The 18,289-nt window shown below is 40.0% G+C and overlaps 1 protein-coding gene across 3 annotated transcripts; it reads left to right on the top strand.

Annotated features, from left to right (window-relative positions):
• The first annotated feature begins 490 nt into the window (after positions 1–490).
• On the top strand, positions 491–17,873 carry hyou1 (hypoxia up-regulated 1). 3 transcript variants are annotated; one of them, XM_053332036.1, is made up of 24 exons: positions 491–679; positions 1,747–1,822; positions 2,042–2,135; positions 2,301–2,379; positions 2,505–2,659; positions 2,881–2,957; positions 3,063–3,244; positions 4,005–4,120; positions 6,424–6,610; positions 6,721–6,855; positions 7,714–7,796; positions 8,053–8,185; positions 8,341–8,525; positions 8,714–8,852; positions 9,429–9,486; positions 10,694–10,770; positions 10,935–11,108; positions 11,208–11,374; positions 11,467–11,554; positions 11,720–11,976; positions 12,070–12,154; positions 13,201–13,459; positions 13,556–13,663; positions 16,155–17,873. In XM_053332036.1, exons 2-24 carry the CDS (start codon positions 1,753–1,755, stop codon positions 16,202–16,204), a joined length of 2,958 nt encoding a protein of 985 aa, XP_053188011.1. In that variant the 5' UTR covers positions 491–679; positions 1,747–1,752; the 3' UTR covers positions 16,205–17,873. The 3 variants fall into 3 exon arrangements, with proteins under 3 accessions (XP_053188011.1, XP_053188010.1, XP_053188012.1); XM_053332035.1 differs by having other exon boundaries at positions 13,556–13,684; XM_053332037.1 differs by having other exon boundaries at positions 13,556–13,708.
• The last annotated feature ends 416 nt before the right edge of the window (positions 17,874–18,289 follow it).

Raw genomic sequence — 18,289 nt, 5'->3', positions numbered from 1 at the left:
GCGAGTGGTCTGCCTTTCAAAACAAGACCATATAACTTGTCACAGCTAGAACAAGAACAACCCAAAATAAGTGTGATTTGATTATGAATTGATATTATTTTGTAAGCTGTAAGATATAAGACACTGGGTAGTTACTTACCACCCTGTCTTCCCTCGAAATGTTGATTGTAAGGCTGTTTATTCAAGTTATAGTCTTGTGAAATACTTTGATTATGATTATGATTAAGGCTAATGGAGTCTATGATAACAACAGTTTATTGTGATTAAAAACATAATAATAATTTTGTTATTTATAAGTCATTCCCAATTCACATCATTTCTTCATTTCCAGTCTGGAATCTTGTTTTCCTCAAAATAAATCTTAATCGAAAACACCTGCACGTTTACAATGTATTTTACTCTGAAATGCTAACCGGAAATACTATGTCGTGTTGCGTTGAACTTGACGATAGTTTTCGTCCCAGCAGCGGCTTCAGTGGATCCAATGAGGTGACGCCGCGTTCCGGGCCCGACTGCTGAGAGCAAGCCGGTGATAAGAGGAACTAAAAACTACCAAGTGTGACAACAAAGAGGCTCACAAGCAGCGCTGAAAAAACGGAAACTAATCTCACAGGCCGCCCGGAGGAGTACACGCTGTCGGTAGTCCCTTCACACTTTCATTTGTCCCGGCGGAGTGAAGGTAAGTTCCTCCCACAGCAGAGTGTGTCAATCATGCTTTCTTATTGATGGTGTCAGACATGCAGCTAGCTAACAGTAGCTGTCAATTTCTCTTCTCGATATTTCCTCCAGCTGAACACAGCTGCTTGTGTGTGTGTGCAGAGGTTTGCAGATGCTCAACGATGTCTCTGAATGAGAAGGGTTAACGGTTAAAGGTGTAAAGCTAAACACTAATCGTTGTGTTTGTCAGTATAATACAGAGCAGTAAGTTGTCCTGTGGTTAGCCTGTGTATGCACTGGTTTCTAGAAGCCGGCACAATGCTCCTGCTGCTTATTAATCAGGAGGATTTCACTCCTGCATCCATTTTGCATTCGTGCGTCACAGCCTCACCGGTGGGCTAGAAGTTTCCGTGCAGATTGCCTGTTGTTTGCTCCCTAAAACACAACCCTAATGTTAAGCTCTGGCTACAGTGTGTAGTGGATCTGCACCCTTGAACTTGAAGCACACACTGTCCTGTTGAGTGCAGAGTGCAGACACACTGTGACTCCTTGTAGATATGAAAGCGTTAACCAGCCCTAAAGCCTGACAATGGCATTAATGCCACGTGTTTGCCAAGTGTCTACACCTTTGTAGGTGGGGCCAGGTTCATTGGATGCTTTGCATATTCTTGGATAAAGGCCATGTCACTACTTGGCAGTGGCACACTGATCTCACTTAAAGTTAATCTTAACCTCATTAGCATCTGTGAGGGAACATACACAGAGATTGGATATTTCTCAGAGTAATGAATGATGAAACTGGCCTTTTTTAAACTACAAACTTGCATGTACAAGTAAAAAGAGAGAGAGCAAGTTGGACGTCATCCTGTTGACCCCCACCTCACCTGCTCACACTTTATGAATGGAGCGACAGATCTGGACAGAAGGTGGATGAACAAAGAGAGAAGCAGGAGATGAAAGGTGGTGTGTGATGAGGTTTCTGAGCTGAAGCTGAAGCTTTAGCACAAAGGGCAATTATGGACGAACAAGCATCTGTTAATATCCACTCACTTGATCTCACATGAATGTTTGATTTGTTCATCTTCACAGCTCATCATGGCGGGGAGGAAGCTGCCACTGGTTGCTCTCTTCTGCCTTGTTCTGGCGATGTTGCCTTCACACACAGGTAATCTGATCCATCAGCATACATGAAACACTGTCGGTAGATTTCTCTGCTAATCACACACTGTGCCGACTTTAGCTACAGCACAGTTTTACAGTGTCGGCGCAGCAGCGAATACACAAAGCTTTTATTGATCAGTGTTTGGAAATAGATAAGCTGGATCGTTGCTGCCACTCTGCTGCTGTCCTTCAGGATGTCTTACACATGTATTTGTGTCTGCAGATACTGTAGCTGTCATGTCAGTCGACCTGGGCAGCGAGTGGATGAAGATGGCCATCGTGAAACCCGGTGTGCCGATGGAGATCGTTCTCAACAAGTGAGTATGACTTTGTGCAGCTGTGCAGTGAGTGTGCACAGCTGGGTTTGCTTGTTGAGGAAATGTAAGTTTTCAATTTCACTTACATGCAAGCTAAATGAATGTACAGAGGAAGTAAAATGAAGGTAGTGTGGTCATGTCATGTTTGTTGTGTTTTATCTTCAGGGAGTCGAGGAGGAAAACACCCAATGTTGTATGTCTGAAAGAAAATGAAAGACTTTTTGGAGATTCTGCATTAGGAGTGGTATGACATGTTCTCAAATCCACCCCCCCACACCCCCCCAAAAAAAATCTGATCACTCATGTCAAAATCATATGAGTCTTCTTCTTGTATGTTATTAATTGTTGTGTGTGTTGCATGTGTTTCAGTCTGTGAAGAACCCCAAAACTGTCTTCAGACACCTGCAAAGCCTCCTGGGCAAGAAGCACAACAACCTGCAGGTGGAGCTCTACCAGAAACACTTCCCTGAGCACCAGCTGCAGGAGGACCCGGTCCGAGATACTGTCTACTTTAAAAACTCAGAGTAAGAAGAAGATGATGAACTGTTCTCTATCTATCTGTTGTAATGTAGTGTCACACTGTGCTATCCTACAGAGTCCTTATTTGTTTTCACCTCCATTACAGATGTTTCTAATAACATGACCGATCAGGGGATGCTGGTCAGGGTTACAATAAAGTTGTCATGGAAACATCAGGAGCAGATTATAGACAGGAATATAATCTTTCTGCTTTTTTTCCTGTCAGAGAGCTGCAGTACACACCTGAGGAGCTTCTCGGGATGATGCTCAATTACTCTCGTGGACTGGCTCAGGACTTCGCAGGTCAGTTCAGTTTGCTTGTGAATACAAAGCATCACTGTACGTATATGACATGAAGTGTATTCATTTGTCTTTTTTTTGTCACTCCTCCTGATTTAAAACTCACAGAACAACCGATCAAAGACGCAGTGATCACCGTCCCAGCCTTCTTCAACCAGGCAGAGCGCAGGGCCATCCTGCAGGCTGCACAGATGGCAGGTCTAAAGGTCCTCCAGCTCATCAACGACAACACGGCCGTGGCCTTGAACTACGGGGTTTTCAGGAGGAAAGATATCGACAACACGGTCAAGGTGCAGAGTCAGCGTTACTCCCAAATTACACACTGTAGAGGACGAGTCTTTTTTTTCCTTATGTCAACAAATGAATGAATGAGCATATGCAGACTAGAACCCCAAGCTGCACTGGGCTACATGTTTCATCATTACATCAAAATAGTCTCCTCCTGTGTGAGTATGTACTATAATGTACAGCTAATATAGGAAATGATGAACTATACTCTCACTGAGCACTTTATTAGGAACACCTGTGCATTCTACTTGATCTAATATAACAGCTCTGTCATTAATTCTGCTTTTATGAAGCTTCTACATTTGCTTCTACAAGTTTTTGTTCAACATGAGGGGGACAATATATTACAAACACCTTTCAATATAATGCAGTCCAGTCCACCACCACCACCACCACCACCACCACCACCCACTATAGCTTCAGTAACCACTGGCAACCACTTTTTCATCTTAACTCTTGTTATTTTCATTGCTATATATTTTTAATACTGTAGCACTTTGAGGTTCATTGCGAATGAAAATTCATGTGAACAGTTTTACAAAATGTACAAATGTTCAGTAGGAAACAAAATATAATAATATAGACTCACCAGCTTGATCATTTCCAGGATGAGTACTTGATAAGAATCTGTCAGTCTGCTGACAACAGCTTTATATCGAGGTCATGTTGGCATGAATGTCTCTGTGTTTAACAGTGTGTGAACACAAGCTGCACTGAGAAGTGACTACCAGTGTGTGACAGTGTGATGTGGTTGTTTTTCAGAATGTCATGTTCTATGATATGGGCTCAGGCAGCACCACGGCAACCATTGTCACATATCAGACAGTTAAAACCAAAGAGACTGGCACCCAGCCGCAGCTGCAGATCCGAGGAGTCGGGTGAGTCCACTGATACACACTCATACAAGCACAGTGTTGATTGTGTCTCATGTACAGAGGGAGAAGTCTGTTGTATTAAAGAGGGGTTGAAATTTAGAAAAGTGAGGTGATGAAACATTTATTTAAAATCATAAGATAAGATATTCCTTTATTAGTCCCACGATGGAAACATTTGCGTTATTACAGCAGCAAAGTGAACATTAAAATAGAAGAGCAGCAATAAGAAAGAATAAAGAGACTAGTAAAGGGACTACTTTCTTCATCTTCTAGAAGATTTGACATCTTTTTAAGACAGAACAGTTTGGTGTGAAAGTGGAACTCTGAAATGTTCAGTATTAAATAAATAAATGTTCTTTGTTAATAATAAATGTTATGATTTACCTCTTAAAAATTGAAATGCTTTGTCATCATTCAATGTTATTTTGACCCCCATTATCTACATAATAGACATGTTTCTAAAAGGTTTCCCGTCACATGGTCTCAGTCTTCACCTGCTGCCAAATGTGGCTGCAGTAGCTGCTGTTAGTTACATCAACAACAATGAAGAAGTCATTCAAACAGCTGGAGGCTGCTTCACGTTAACACAGTACAGATGTTCACACAAGACAAACAGCACTGAAAAGTAAAGGCACACTTTCTCTGTGGTTATTGGAGTTAACAGGAGCTAGCTGGAGATAGGACGGGGCATGTGATACAGAACTGAATTTTCCTGATTATAATTTTAGTTGTAATTCACTAGTTCTTACTTATACTGTATATTTAATGTTCTTTATTTATGTGATTTTTATTTTATATTGAATACTTTGTGGCTTTATGTGGAGAAATGAAAATGCAGGAGTAGTCAGCAGTCAGTAGCTTCAGCTGTAAACATGGAAAGATAAGAACTCTACAGGATGATGTTCTTTAGTCTATCTCAGCCTCCTCATCCTTTCTGAAACTTTAAAAACAGGAAGACACATCCAGATAAGAGTCCACACACACACACACACACACACACACACACACATACCATGCAGAGATATCGACTTCCAGCTGAAGTGTAGCTGCAGATCAATATCTTGTAGATCAAGATCTTGATATCTTGTAGCAACAGTACAAGTGTGATGTGTACTCCAGACAGCTGTGACTGAGTGTGTGCTGTGTGACTGTGTCAGTGTGTCAGGATGTTTCTGTCCACTGCAGATGTTAACATGTGGTCTGTGGAGAGACAAAGATGAAAATAAATGTATTTTCTGAAAGGTGAAGGAAGGAAAAACTTTGAGTGGTTCCAGAGAAAAGGAAGTACAAATGAAAACCACAGATAGTGTGCTGTTTGTATCTTACCTGCTTCACTATGCTCACACTGGTTCCTAAGTACAATCAATAACTCATCATAACCATGACAGCAATACTTATTATGACATGAAATATTACAAATCTTTCTAATATAAGCTACAGAGTGATGATGACTATATAAATAATACGATAAGGTGTCACCTGGTGATGCAACATAATAACAATGAATTCCAGCTGCTAGTACCTCCCACTCCCACTAATAACACTGAACTGTCCTTACTGTTTAATCCCAGGGACATTGCACATCAGGAATGTATGTGTATTGTAGATTTATATAATTAGATCATTTTACATAGATTAGATTTTTTATTGTATATAATATTTAATTTAAATTAAATTAAACTTAAATTTTTTAGATCACTTTCACCATTATGCTGGTGTGAATTTTGAATTTCTCCCTTGGGGGAATCAATAATACCTTCCATCCTATAGCAATTAAAGTACATCAATAACAATATTTACAGTACAGATTTAACTCATTAAAGTATATTGTGGTCATTTTTAATTGATAGAAAACTCATAGATTAAAAATATATAATTTTTCATTTCAAAATCTCTCAAATAATACGTGATAAACGTATACACAGTGCAAAGTCTGACTGTAGATAAAGCAGGGTATGTATAATGTTACATTCATTTTGAGTAGACTTAACATCTGCCAGCAGCTGTAGCAGTGTGATAATATAAATCATTTCTAAATGAACACTGAGCTTTAAGTGACACAATCAGGATTTTGTTAGAGATTTCTTGACATGTGTCTGGCTGCCTGGCTGAGCCATTAAAACTCTTAATGAATATCTACACACATGGGATTATTAGAGATGCTTCATGTGGGTGTTTGATTATTGTGGGGCTTCTTTAAATATAAATATTGTAAAGGCAAACCTCCCAAATTACATTTCACTTTCTCAGAATATAACTTCACAAGCATCCATGCCAACTGAAGCGTTGTCTTGTTCTGGCTCTAGATTCGACCGTGGGTTGGGGGGCTTTGAGATGGACCTGAGACTCCGGGACCACTTGGCCAAGCTGTTCAACGAGCAGAAGAAGAGTCAGAAGGATGTGAGGGAGAACCACCGAGCCATGGCTAAGCTCCTCAAAGAGGCTCAGAGGCTCAAGACGGTGCTCAGTGCAAACGCTGAGTTCATGGCTCAGGTGAGACGAGTGATGTGATCTTAAAGTCAAGTTTGAGGAGCTTCGATGCATGTCGATGATTTTAAAATGATGCGATGATCATTGTAGTGAAAGAATCAATGTGTTTTCAGGTAGAAGGTCTGATGGATGACATTGACTTCAAAGCTAAAGTGACCAGAGCAGAGTTTGAAAAGCTGTGTTCAGATCTGTTTGAAAGAGTTCCTCGACCGGTGCAGGACGCCCTCACTTCTGCAGAGATGAAGCTGGTCAGTATTCTCACTGCATGCACCACAGTCTGTGTGTAACAGGTCTGATGTTAGTCATATCAACATATAGACCCCTGTATACTCTACATATGGTGTTTATGAGGGGATGACATAACCTTTTAAGATTGTTAAACTCCTCAGTCACTGTCACAATGAAGTGTTGTACCAGATGTTAGAGCTAACTTTATGTTGTTGGGTGGTATTTGGGTTTATAGAGGGAGCAGCTTTTCCCTATTCATTTTGATGTATTAATGTATAACTAATATTATAAAGTACAATATATCATTCTAACCTTATCAGGATAGATTGATAAAGTCCTGGTCCTATTTCCATCATTGCCCCTGATGATTTTTAAATGTTTATACTGACTCTATAATCCTCAGAGGTTTTAATGATATACACTGTAATACACTGTAATATACACATGTATATACAGTAGAGCCACTTACAGGTGTTTCCTGTTTGGTGGAGATGTAATGTACTGCCTGCTTCATTTGCTGTATTATTATTATTATTATTATTTTTATTTATTTTATTTTTTTTAAAGTTTTAATTTAAAAACTGGTCATGAAAAACATATTTAGGCAATAGTTTTAGTAATTAGAAAACACATTAGGTGAATAGAAAATGGAAATGTGTGATTAAAACCATGGTAATGAATGTCTGTTTCTTTTAAATATAAATCCATCCATCAGCTGAATATATCTAACCTCACTGTGACAAAGTGATAAGTAGCACAAAAACAAATGATGGCTGTTTGCCATCTAAAAATGTGGACTGATGAAATGTCTATGTAGGCACTGAGTGAGCTAGAAGTTAAGTATATAAGGTAATCTGATCTCCTCTTTCTGCCAACAGGATGAAATCGAGCAGGTGATTTTAGTAGGCGGCTCCACCCGTGTCCCCAAGGTTCAGGAAGTGCTGCTCAAAGCTGTGGAGAAGTGAGTGTTAACCACAGAGACGTTACTCTCATTTGAATGACTTAATTTTAAACCATGTAAATAAAGATTTCCAGTCCTCCGCGTGGCTGTAGTTGTAACTGTGTGTGTGTGTGTGCGCGTGTGTGTGTGCGCGTGTGTGTGTGCGCGTGTGTGTGTGCGCGCGTGCGTGTGCGTGCGTGTGCATGTGTGTGCGTGTGCGTGCGTGCGTGTGTGTGTGTGTGTGTGTGTGTGTGTGTGTGTGTGTGCGTGTATATAGAGAGGAGCTGGGGAAGAACATCAATGCAGATGAGGCAGCAGCCATGGGTGCAGTGTACCAAGCTGCTGCACTCAGCAAGGCCTTCAAAGTCAAACCTTTCCTGGTCCGAGACGCAGCTGTGTTCCCCATTCAGGTCAGTGAGGTCATCACTGCTTCATGATCAATGTCAATTACATCAGCTTACAAACAATGGATTCATCTCACTGTGACCATTAGTCATATTTGAAGCAGATCCTATTCATTGTTCACTGTTGCAAACTTGAATGTAAAAAGATCTCCTGAATGCAGGTGGAGTTTAACCGTGAGACGGAGGAAGAAGGGACCAAAACAGTGAAACACAACAAGCGTATCCTCTTCCAGAGGATGGCGCCCTACCCTCAGCGTAAGGTCATCACATTCAACCGCTACAGCGATGACTTTGCTTTTGACATCAACTACGGAGATCTCAGCTTCCTCTCACAGGAAGACCTCAGGTTGGATAGCTGCTTGTTCAGCACTTTTTGCTTCCTGAATGACAATACTGCACAGAGATTAGATCATTTCAACTGTATTCAGGACAGTTTGAGCTAGAAATGGAAATTAAAAAAAGAATAATAATAAAAAAACAGATTTAGATTTAAGTATATTTGATTGTAATCCTTGTTGTTGTCATGTGTTGCAGTGTATTTGGCTCTCTGAACCTGACCACAGTCAGACTGTCTGGAGTGGGAAGCAGCTTTCAGAAGCACACAGACGCTGAGTCTAAAGGCATCAAAGCTCATTTCAACATGGATGAAAGTGGTGTTCTCTTGCTGGACCGGGTCAGTGACACGTTTTCATCCATTCAGCTCGTTGAACATTCACACAAGCAAACTGAGAGAAACAGTTACTACATGCTCCACTGGGGGGAAAAAAGCATTCAGCATTCTGTGGTTAAACAACAGCACACACCAGTATCACATGCTGCAGGTATGAAAGAACAACGTTGTATGTGGATAACGGGCACAACTCCCTTTTGTCTGTAACAGCTCTCATGTCAGACATATTGGTTTAGACTTGGTTGCCATGGTGTTTGTGAGGCTTATTAAAATTAAAGCCAAACACACTTGACTTCAAGAAATGAGATTAACTCAAAAGTAGATTAATTTAAAAAAAGAAAAAACATCAGAAGATTTATGCGTACATAATCGTATAAATCAACAAGTGAGTAAACACAAACACAAACACAGGCACAGCACATGTACACATCATGCACTATGAAGCCAGGCTTTATACACATGCTCTCAGCAACAACTTCTCTGGGCTGTAATTATGGAGTTAATTCACAGAATCTAATATTTATAGTTGCATTAATCAGTCAAGTAATATTTTTTCATGGTTGTGATTTTCGTCCACAGGTGGAGTCTGTCTTTGAAACCATTGTGGAGGAGAAAGAAGAGGAGTCTACATTAACCAGTAGGTTTTGGAATGTAACATCTGTAACATCTGTAACCTCAGCTGTGCAGAATGTACAGTTAGTGACATTTCTGGACTTATTTTCATGGTGGTACAACTCCCACATTTCCTGACTTTGAAGCTTGTTTTTCCGTATGTGTGATAAATATGGTTAAAGCAGTGTGTGTTATCTATAAATGAACATGATTGATTCTTACAGTATCAGTTCATTAAATCTCTGCAGCATGTGAAGGCAGCAGGACTGTTCTGTTCTGATCCTGCAGCACAGAGTCATTACACACAGCTGTCCACAATGTTTACTTTCATTAAATATTACTCTGACACCAGGCTGCAGAATACACACACACACACACACACACATATACTCACCTGTCTGCCTGCTTTTGTAGAAGATGTCAGATTGCTTTCATTGCCTCCTTTCCAACTTCCAACTAGTTTCATGTGTTATTCTTGAAATGCATTACAGTGCACATACATTGTCTGTATTATTATTATTATTATTATTAGTATTATTATTATTATTATTATATGATGTGACCTTAACTCTGACATACTGTTCATATACTCAACAACAATTCACATTCATAAATTCTTATGGAAAAAAGACATTCACAATCACTATTTTATGATGAATACAGCAACATGTTTGAATGCTTATTTTTGACCTTTTTTTATAAACACAGGTCAAATTTGTACATTTGCATAATAAAAATGCATATCAGCTGCACAAAAGTATAAAAATGATGCATTTTATTTATATTTCTGTATATTGGGGGTAACAGGAAAATTCCAGCTAAAAGAAATGTCCATAGGTTGTTTTACAGTTCTAAAATGTAAAAAAAGAAAAGAAAACTCAGTATGTAATATAATGGTAAATGCAATAATATTACAACATAAACATTGTTCGATTCATGTGATTATATAAACAGCTTCACCAAACTATCATTCTGTTATTTTTAAATTTTATTTAAAGTTCAAATATTATACCATCTATCAACTGAATGCAGCTAAGAGCTGTTTGTATATTACAATATTATTTAGAGAACAGCTGTTAATCCACTATGATCAACCACTATTCTTCTGTTACCTGATTTATCTAGAAACAGCAGTTGGGTGATCAGCAGTGATAAGATACAGGACTAACACATTGTAACACAACATCCTGTATTACTGTGTATGACTGAGCCAACACTGTGTTGTCTTTCAGAACTGGGAAACACAATCTCCACCTTATTTGGAGGAGGATCCTCAGAACCCGCCTCCAATGGAACTGAACCTGTCCAGGTAAGTGCTGAGCTGTAAAAGACACAGTTTATCATAGAGATGTTTACTAGGATTATAAAAAAACACACAATACTATATTTATCACTACTGTACTTCCATGCAGTAGCTTTTACATCATCATTTCCCAACTTATCAATGAACACATGCTCCCTGATCGATTCCAGGATGAAGAGGAAGTGCCTCCAGAGTCTGGAAGCGAAGGCAAGGACGAGGACAGCAAGGACAAGGGTCAGAAGGAAGAGGCTCCCAAAGAGAAGCAGGAACAAACAGAGAAAAGTGAACCAGAGGAGAAAAGCCAGGAGAAGAAGGATGACGCAGGCAGCAACACTGATGACAAGGTAAGATCCTGTCACATCATCTGTGCTGCACACTTGATTATACCTTTTGTTTGAGAGACACTAGGTATTGAAAGTAAGCATTCATCTGTTTTGGTAAAGGAGGAAAAGGACGGAGAGAAACCTGCAAATGCCGAGGCAGAGAAGGAAGCCGAGAAGAAGGCAAAACCTCAGAAGAAGAGCAAGATCTCTGAAGACATCGCAGTGGAACTCATCATCAACGACATCCTCAACCCCACCGCTGATGATCTGTCTTCCTCCAAAAAGAAGTAAAGCAGCTTTTTTTCTCCATTCATTTTCAGCTCTTATCTGCCCTCTTGTCTGTCTTATCAGCTGTAAACAAGTCTGTGTATGTTTTCAGGCTGCAGGATCTGACAGACAGAGACTTGGCCAAACATGAAAGAGAAAAGACGCTCAACAGTCTGGAAGCTTTTATCTTTGAGACTCAGGTGAGCAACAAAATCTGAATAATTGTCTGTAAGTTTAGGAAGTTGCGGTTAAGCTTAGATGTTAGATGTAAAAAAAACAATACAGCCAGTAAAATCAGAACGTAGGCAGCAAGAGGAGAACATGCACCTCACCAAAAGCCTCCGCACTTCTTCTTCTCCCTCCAGGACAAGATGTACCAGGATGAGTACCTACTGGTGGTGTCGGAGGAGGACAAGGAACAGATCTCCGCCAAGCTTCGCGAGGCATCTGAGTGGATGGACGAGGATGGCTACACTGCTACCACCAAGCAGCTGAGAGAGAGGCTGTCTCAGCTGAGGAGCCTGTGTAAGGACATGTTCTTCAGGGTGGAGGAGAGGCGCAAGTGGCCCGACCGCCTGGCCGCCCTGGAGAGCATGCTCAACACCTCCAGCTTCTTCCTGAGGTGAGCAGCACGTGCGAGGAGGGCAGATGTAATTTGGTGGTTGTTGTTGTTTTTTTCTTCTGTGGACTGATTTTTATGTATTTTCATTCAAAGGAGCGCCAAACTGATTCCAGAAGACGACCAAATCTTCACAGAAGTCGAGCTGAATATGTTAGAAAAAGTGATCAATGAGACGACGGTAGGTGGTGAAGTTTTCCCAGCTGTGGTTGTTGTCCATTCATTTGTTGTTTTTTAAAGGGGTAATCCGGAAATCTGTTTCTCTATAACATAAAGTTGCATCACGTGAGACGCAATGGTTCAAATAGAAGCAGCAGAGGCTGAGAGACCCAACCTTTCAGTCTATAAGATGGGTCAAACTCCAAAAACAATGGATCCTACATTTCCCATAATGCAGTTGAATAGTGTCTCAAACCTCCAGAGGCCTGTACTACGAAGCTGGATTTTCTCTTATCGAGGTAACTTCAGGGTTTCAGGACATTCAGACTATCCCTCATGTGCAACCAGGCTTATTTTTCAAATATATATTTTCGTCTATCTTTTACATGTACAATAAATAAATAACCTCCAGTTTCAGAACTTGTGTCAGGAAACCTGACAAAAAGTCTCAATAAGAACATCTTGAGAGTAATCGCTGCAAAAGTGCACAAAAGCAGCATTCCTTCCTGGCTTTTGCTGCAGCATCAGTGTTGCTTTTGGCCTGGATGATGTGAATTCTTCATATAGTTGAAGAATAATTGTCTGCTCCTCCATGGTAAAGTAGTCTGCTCTGCAGGGTTTCTCCATGTTTGTGATTGGTCAGACGCTGCAAACACCTCCCCTTTATGTGAGCGCTCAGTGATCCAGATTGGAAAACCCTGGGTTCAATTACCGAGTTGATAACCAGCTTCATAGTACAGTTTATCCTAGATTGTGAATGTCTGGATAAGTCAACCCAGGTAACGGAGAGATATCCTGGGTATGTTAATCCAGCTTCGTAGTACAGGCCTCTGGTCATATTGCACGTTGTCAGTTGTATATTTGAAGCCTGCATGCTCAAGTTGAGAAAAGAAATAACCCAGATGACATCACTGGGTTTAGAAAGCTCCTCTTGAACCGTAGAGGAGATCTAAAAACTTATCGAGCTCCGTAGTATTCCTGTAACAGATCTATAAAATTTGAAGGAGTGCCCCTTTTTAAACCTCCAAATGAACCCACACACTCCCTCACACACTCTGTCTGCTCCAGACGTGGAAGAACGAGACCATAGCCGAACAGGAGAAACGCTCCCCGAAGGAGCGTCCCATCCTGCTGTCCAAAGACATCGAGTCCAAACTGTCCCTCCTGGATCGAGAGGTCAACTACCTGCTCAACAAGGCCAAGTTCGCCAAGCCAAAGGCTAAAGCCAAAGCCAAGAACAGCACGAGCTCTGAGAAAAGCAGCAAGACCAACAGCACAGCCGAGGAGAAAGTCATCCCTCCCACAGAGGAGACAGACAAAAACAAAGGTGGGTCATCATGCATGTCATAAAAGTTTATTGTTCTATTATAAAGTGTAATAAAGCATAACATCCCTTCTAATATATTTCTTTATTCAAATACAGAAACTGCAGAGGAAGTGCTGCCAGGTGAAGCCCCGCCCACTGAGGAGAGCCCCAAACAGACAGATTCAGATAGCCAATCACAACCCACAGAAGAAACAACAACTACAGGTCGGTCCGCCAAACCAGCAGGTGATGATGCTGGAGAACTTTAGGGTATGGACAAAATAATTGAAACACATTAAACGCAATACAATACTAAACTTAGAGGCTCATAACTCATGTGTTTCTTAATCCAATAATAATAAGATCCAGTCAGTGAGTTTATTAATCCTTCAGGGTGCCAACTGCTTGTTTTTTAACATGATCTTTAATAAACTACAGCTGCTGCAATAAGTAAGTAAGTGAAGTCAATTTAAAATAACAGCTTTCACAGAGCAAGTGCTTCACAAGAGTAAAACTGTATAGGACCATAAAAATAGCACAATATAAGATACAATATAACTTAAAACACACAAACTACAAGCACTAGACACTATGAGGTGAGACAAAACTGCAGACTCATTTATTCAAACTGGCCTGTCTTTTAAAGATGTCAGCAGAGATCATAGATAATGTCTACAGGAAGACTTCCACAGTTTTAAAGTCACAATCACATTTAGAGAGTGAGGGACAATCAGGAAGCTACGCGGCTCAAACAATGACGCTGCAATGAATTTATGGATTTTTCCCGGTTTCACAAGCTTTGTTGAAATCTTGCGCGATATTTTGACGATGTTTACAACTTTAGCAGTAGCAGCAGAGTAAAAGTGTTTATTTTAATAAATTCCTGGTGTACTTACAAACTTTCCAATGCATCGATTTATGAGTAAAGACCCTATTTATACTACTGTAGATAGATATATACTTTATTGTCCCCGAAGGGAAATTTGTCTTGGGCTCGGCTGAGACCACTGCCGCCATAGTTAAAAGAACAAAGAAAGAAAATAAAAGTAAAGTTGTACATTTGCACAACAATAAATGATATAATGCTACCTGTTGACTCAATAAATACATACATATAATAAGTACACATATTGCACATTCCCACAGGGGATTACACCAATCATAGCAGCATCAACATGACAGTAATGCATACCTCACACTGTTTACAAAGTCTTACTTATTATTCTAATGGACGTAGGGATGAATGAATATTTAAATATGTAGAAGTTTGATAACAATCCAGGCATTATTAGTGGGGTCATTTACCAGATACACTGGTGGTCCTGTTAGCGCCTGTACTAAGACATTCAGCTGCTGGCTCTAACTCCACTATTTTATATTAGATAGACCTCATGGTGCATATGACGCTAGGTCGAAATTACGCCGAGCCATCGCTTTAAAGCCTGTGTAAAGTTCTTTTGTTTCAATGTAGGCACCTGCGGCTTTTAGACATGTGCAGTGTATTTATGTTCAAAATAAATATTTTTTTAAAAATTCAGTGGGTGCAGCTTATATTTAGGTGTGCTTAATAGTCCGGAAATTACGGTAATAATGGTGCAGGTTAGAGATGCACACAGTTGCCTGACCATGCACTGAAGTACATGTGAAAACAAGAACCTTAACATGAATTCTAAACCTGATAGGAAGCCAATGTAAGAAAGATCAGATAGATGTGATGTGAGTCATGCTGCTGGATCTTGCAGTAATGTGATGAACGGGCTTATGATAGGTTGCATTGAGGTGCATTGTCTGATCAAATATAACAGGTTTGTAAGATTAGACTGTACAGCTGAAGAAAGGGACTCAATACACCGAGCAACCTTAGAAGGGATGCTATCTGAAACAATGATCAGGACTTAGATTTATAGGTTATATAGGAATACACTGATCTGCACGGTAACTGCAGTAACTATCTGCACATGAAAATTGTTGATTTTCTTAAATAAGGGATATGAAACTATCAGAAATGAAATGTGATCACTTGTGGATAATGAGTAAAAAGAAAAACCAAAGTGTCAGAACACCAAATTATGATAGATTGTGTTTCTGTTTTTAAATCTGTTCAAAAGTAATAAAACATCACAACAGCAAAGCATTGAATTATATTCACATCTCATCCAAAAGAGACTTTTTAATTTGACATTTTAACAAGTTCTTACATCATTTACCAGACCAAAAAGAAATAAAAACAGGAACTGATGAAACATGCATTACTTTGGTGCAGAAAGTGATGAACACAAAGCTGAAGCTCATTGTCCTCTCTCTGTTATGACAGATGTAATGTAGCTGCCCAGCTGTGGCTTCATAATAAAAAGTTACAATTCATTTCGTAGATTAAATTCTAAACCTGATACTAATGCATTTGAAAGTATTTGTCACAGTCACAATGAGATGAGTGTAACATCAGCAGAGAGGGCAAAGCCTCTTCTCATGTCACACTGGTTCAGGCTCAGCTAAAAGGTATCACCATAGCAACAGCTTCTGGATTGGCTGTGTTAAATCAGTAAGCATAGGATTGAGTTACTCAGCAGAACTTGTGCTTTTCTGTAAATATGAATGCAGTCGATGTAATCTCACATCTCTCTCACACACACACACACACACACACACACACACACACACACACACACACACACACAGAGTGTTGATTTTTTTCCTTTCCTGTCCTCTCTTCCAGGACCAACGGAGAAGGCCGAACCTGAGAACCACATAGGGGATGAATTATAACAGCTGGAACTGAGAAAAAAAAATCACTATATTTATTGACAGTGTATAAATGTTCAAGTTCCCCCTCACTCTTTTATCTGTTGGGTTTTTTTTCCTTTTTTTTTTTTTTTTGTCTTTATGCCCCTGTTTGTTGAACTGCTGAAAGCTGATTGGATAAGGATTGGAGACCACTCATCTTGCCCCCCCGGCCCCCTCCCCACACACACACACATACACACACCTCTCCCCCTCCTCCTTCACTTCCTGTGCTGTCCATCTCCCCTTCTGTCTTTAATGGACTCTTATACAGCGAGAAGAAGCAGTTTATCAAATAGAAAGCAGAGACTGATAGATGCTGGGGGGGTCAAGACAAAATCACTTCCCTCCTATAACATATGACGGCGTCAGTGCTGATACGGTGAGGTGTGAGCAGTGTTCGGCTGCACTGAAATAGCTAAATGAACACTTGATAAATAGATGAGTGCTCTTATACTCATTCATGAACAATTCATGTATCTGAATCTTTGACCACAGTGTGTTTTCAGGTTCATATTTGTCCTAACGCCTGCATTCTTTATTCATAGCCGCTGAGTAAGTGCGCAACTTGTTGGGGGTTTGGTGGCTTTGGAGCTGATTTAGGGTCCTTTGGAAGATTTTGTTGCTTCATTTGAAAATGAATTTGGCCATTGGACAAAAAGTGTACACATACATTCTAAATATTGAAAACTTAAAGTACAGTTGATAAGAATGAAAAGCTTCTTTCATCTGGTGAATCAAAGCATTAACTATAATCTGTCTTCATCATAATTATTAATGCTGTGGCATGGTACGATTTGCCATGTCATACTGCAGTAACTCAACAGTGACTGTCAGATTAGAAAGACTAAACTCTACTAATAATATCTTACATCTTATGTAAAAGTTTGGAAAGTGTCTGTTCCTCAGTCAGAAGCCACTTTCACTTCTTTTTCTGGTATGTTTACTTGATGGAACTGATGATCCCCCAACTTTATAAACCTGCTGAAGTGTAACTACCACACCACCAGCATTTACAGTTTCTAATGACTTAATGGAAGCATTGTTACTGTTCCCTACAGTGCAAAGAAGCAGCAGATGCTCAGGTGCATCATCTAGCAGGTAGTGTTGGAGATGCACGCTGAGAATGAATTATAAAAACCCAGCTGCCAAACCGTGGTGTTTAAACATTTAAAAACCAAGTCTTCACATTTCATCTTTCACCACTCCTCTGACCCGGCTGAATGAACTAGATGTAATTCATGAGTTAGTTGTTTTTTGTTTTTTTTTCTACTGATGCCAATTCAATCCTTTGAAAAGTGCTTGAATGTGTTTCATACTCCATGTTTTCAAAGACTCATAAGCTGCTAAACGTTGTAGAAGAGGTGGTGCGTTAGTGTTGGTCACTGCTCTTTACCTCCATTTACCCTGTGGTGCAGATTCTCGCTCAGATGTTCAGGGCTTTTATTTTCCCTCACCAGGGCAGGAGGAGGAGGGGTGGAGGGATTTGGATCAGGACTTTGTGTCAGCTGTGTGCTTGGGTGTGTGCAGCACTCTGGATCATTTTGAGGGGGGAGGGGGGGGGTTGATGAAAACAAAAAGTCAGGAATGGGAGATGCAAACAATGTTGTGTTTCTAAACTGTTAATAAAAAAAAAAACTTTTTTTGTTTTTAATTTGATGTATTAACATGATAATGTGACTTTACTTTGGTGTTGGTGGAGGGAAGCAGACACAAAACCCACAATCATGATCACACGTTTTTACAGACAACCCACCCCATTGAAGTGCAGCTGTTCCTTAGAGGTACCCCACCCCTTTATATGAATAGTTCATCATCTGTAGCTTCTCAGTGGTTCACTTTGCTCCAGAAATAATTAGCAGAGAAATTTGCAGTCATTAGATATATTAGATGTATTTCACACACAACAATATATTCCTCCATTGCTGTCCTAATGTAATAGTTAGTTTGTGTGCCATTTTAATATTATTCATACTTTATCCTCAGTTTCCAGTAACATTAGTAAGATATGTTATCAGGAGGTTTATGCTACCTTGCATGGGACATTTCAGTGCGGGCTAACTTTGTGCT

Source organism: Scomber japonicus, chromosome 13, assembly GCF_027409825.1.
Source record: "Scomber japonicus isolate fScoJap1 chromosome 13, fScoJap1.pri, whole genome shotgun sequence".
In the NCBI taxonomy this organism is placed as follows: Eukaryota; Metazoa; Chordata; class Actinopteri; order Scombriformes; family Scombridae; genus Scomber; species Scomber japonicus.
This window is presented reverse-complemented; position numbering and strand designations above follow the sequence as displayed.

Coding starts and splice junctions, on each gene's coding strand:
- hyou1 (XM_053332035.1), top strand. CDS start 1,753: ATGGCGGGGAGGAAGCTGCCACTGGTTGCTCTCTTCTGCCTTGTTCTG. Junction 6,611..6,720: donor ACGCTGAGTTCATGGCTCAG/GTGAGACGAGTG, acceptor ATGTGTTTTCAG/GTAGAAGGTCTGATGGATGA. Junction 8,526..8,713: donor CTCTCACAGGAAGACCTCAG/GTTGGATAGCTG, acceptor CATGTGTTGCAG/TGTATTTGGCTCTCTGAACC.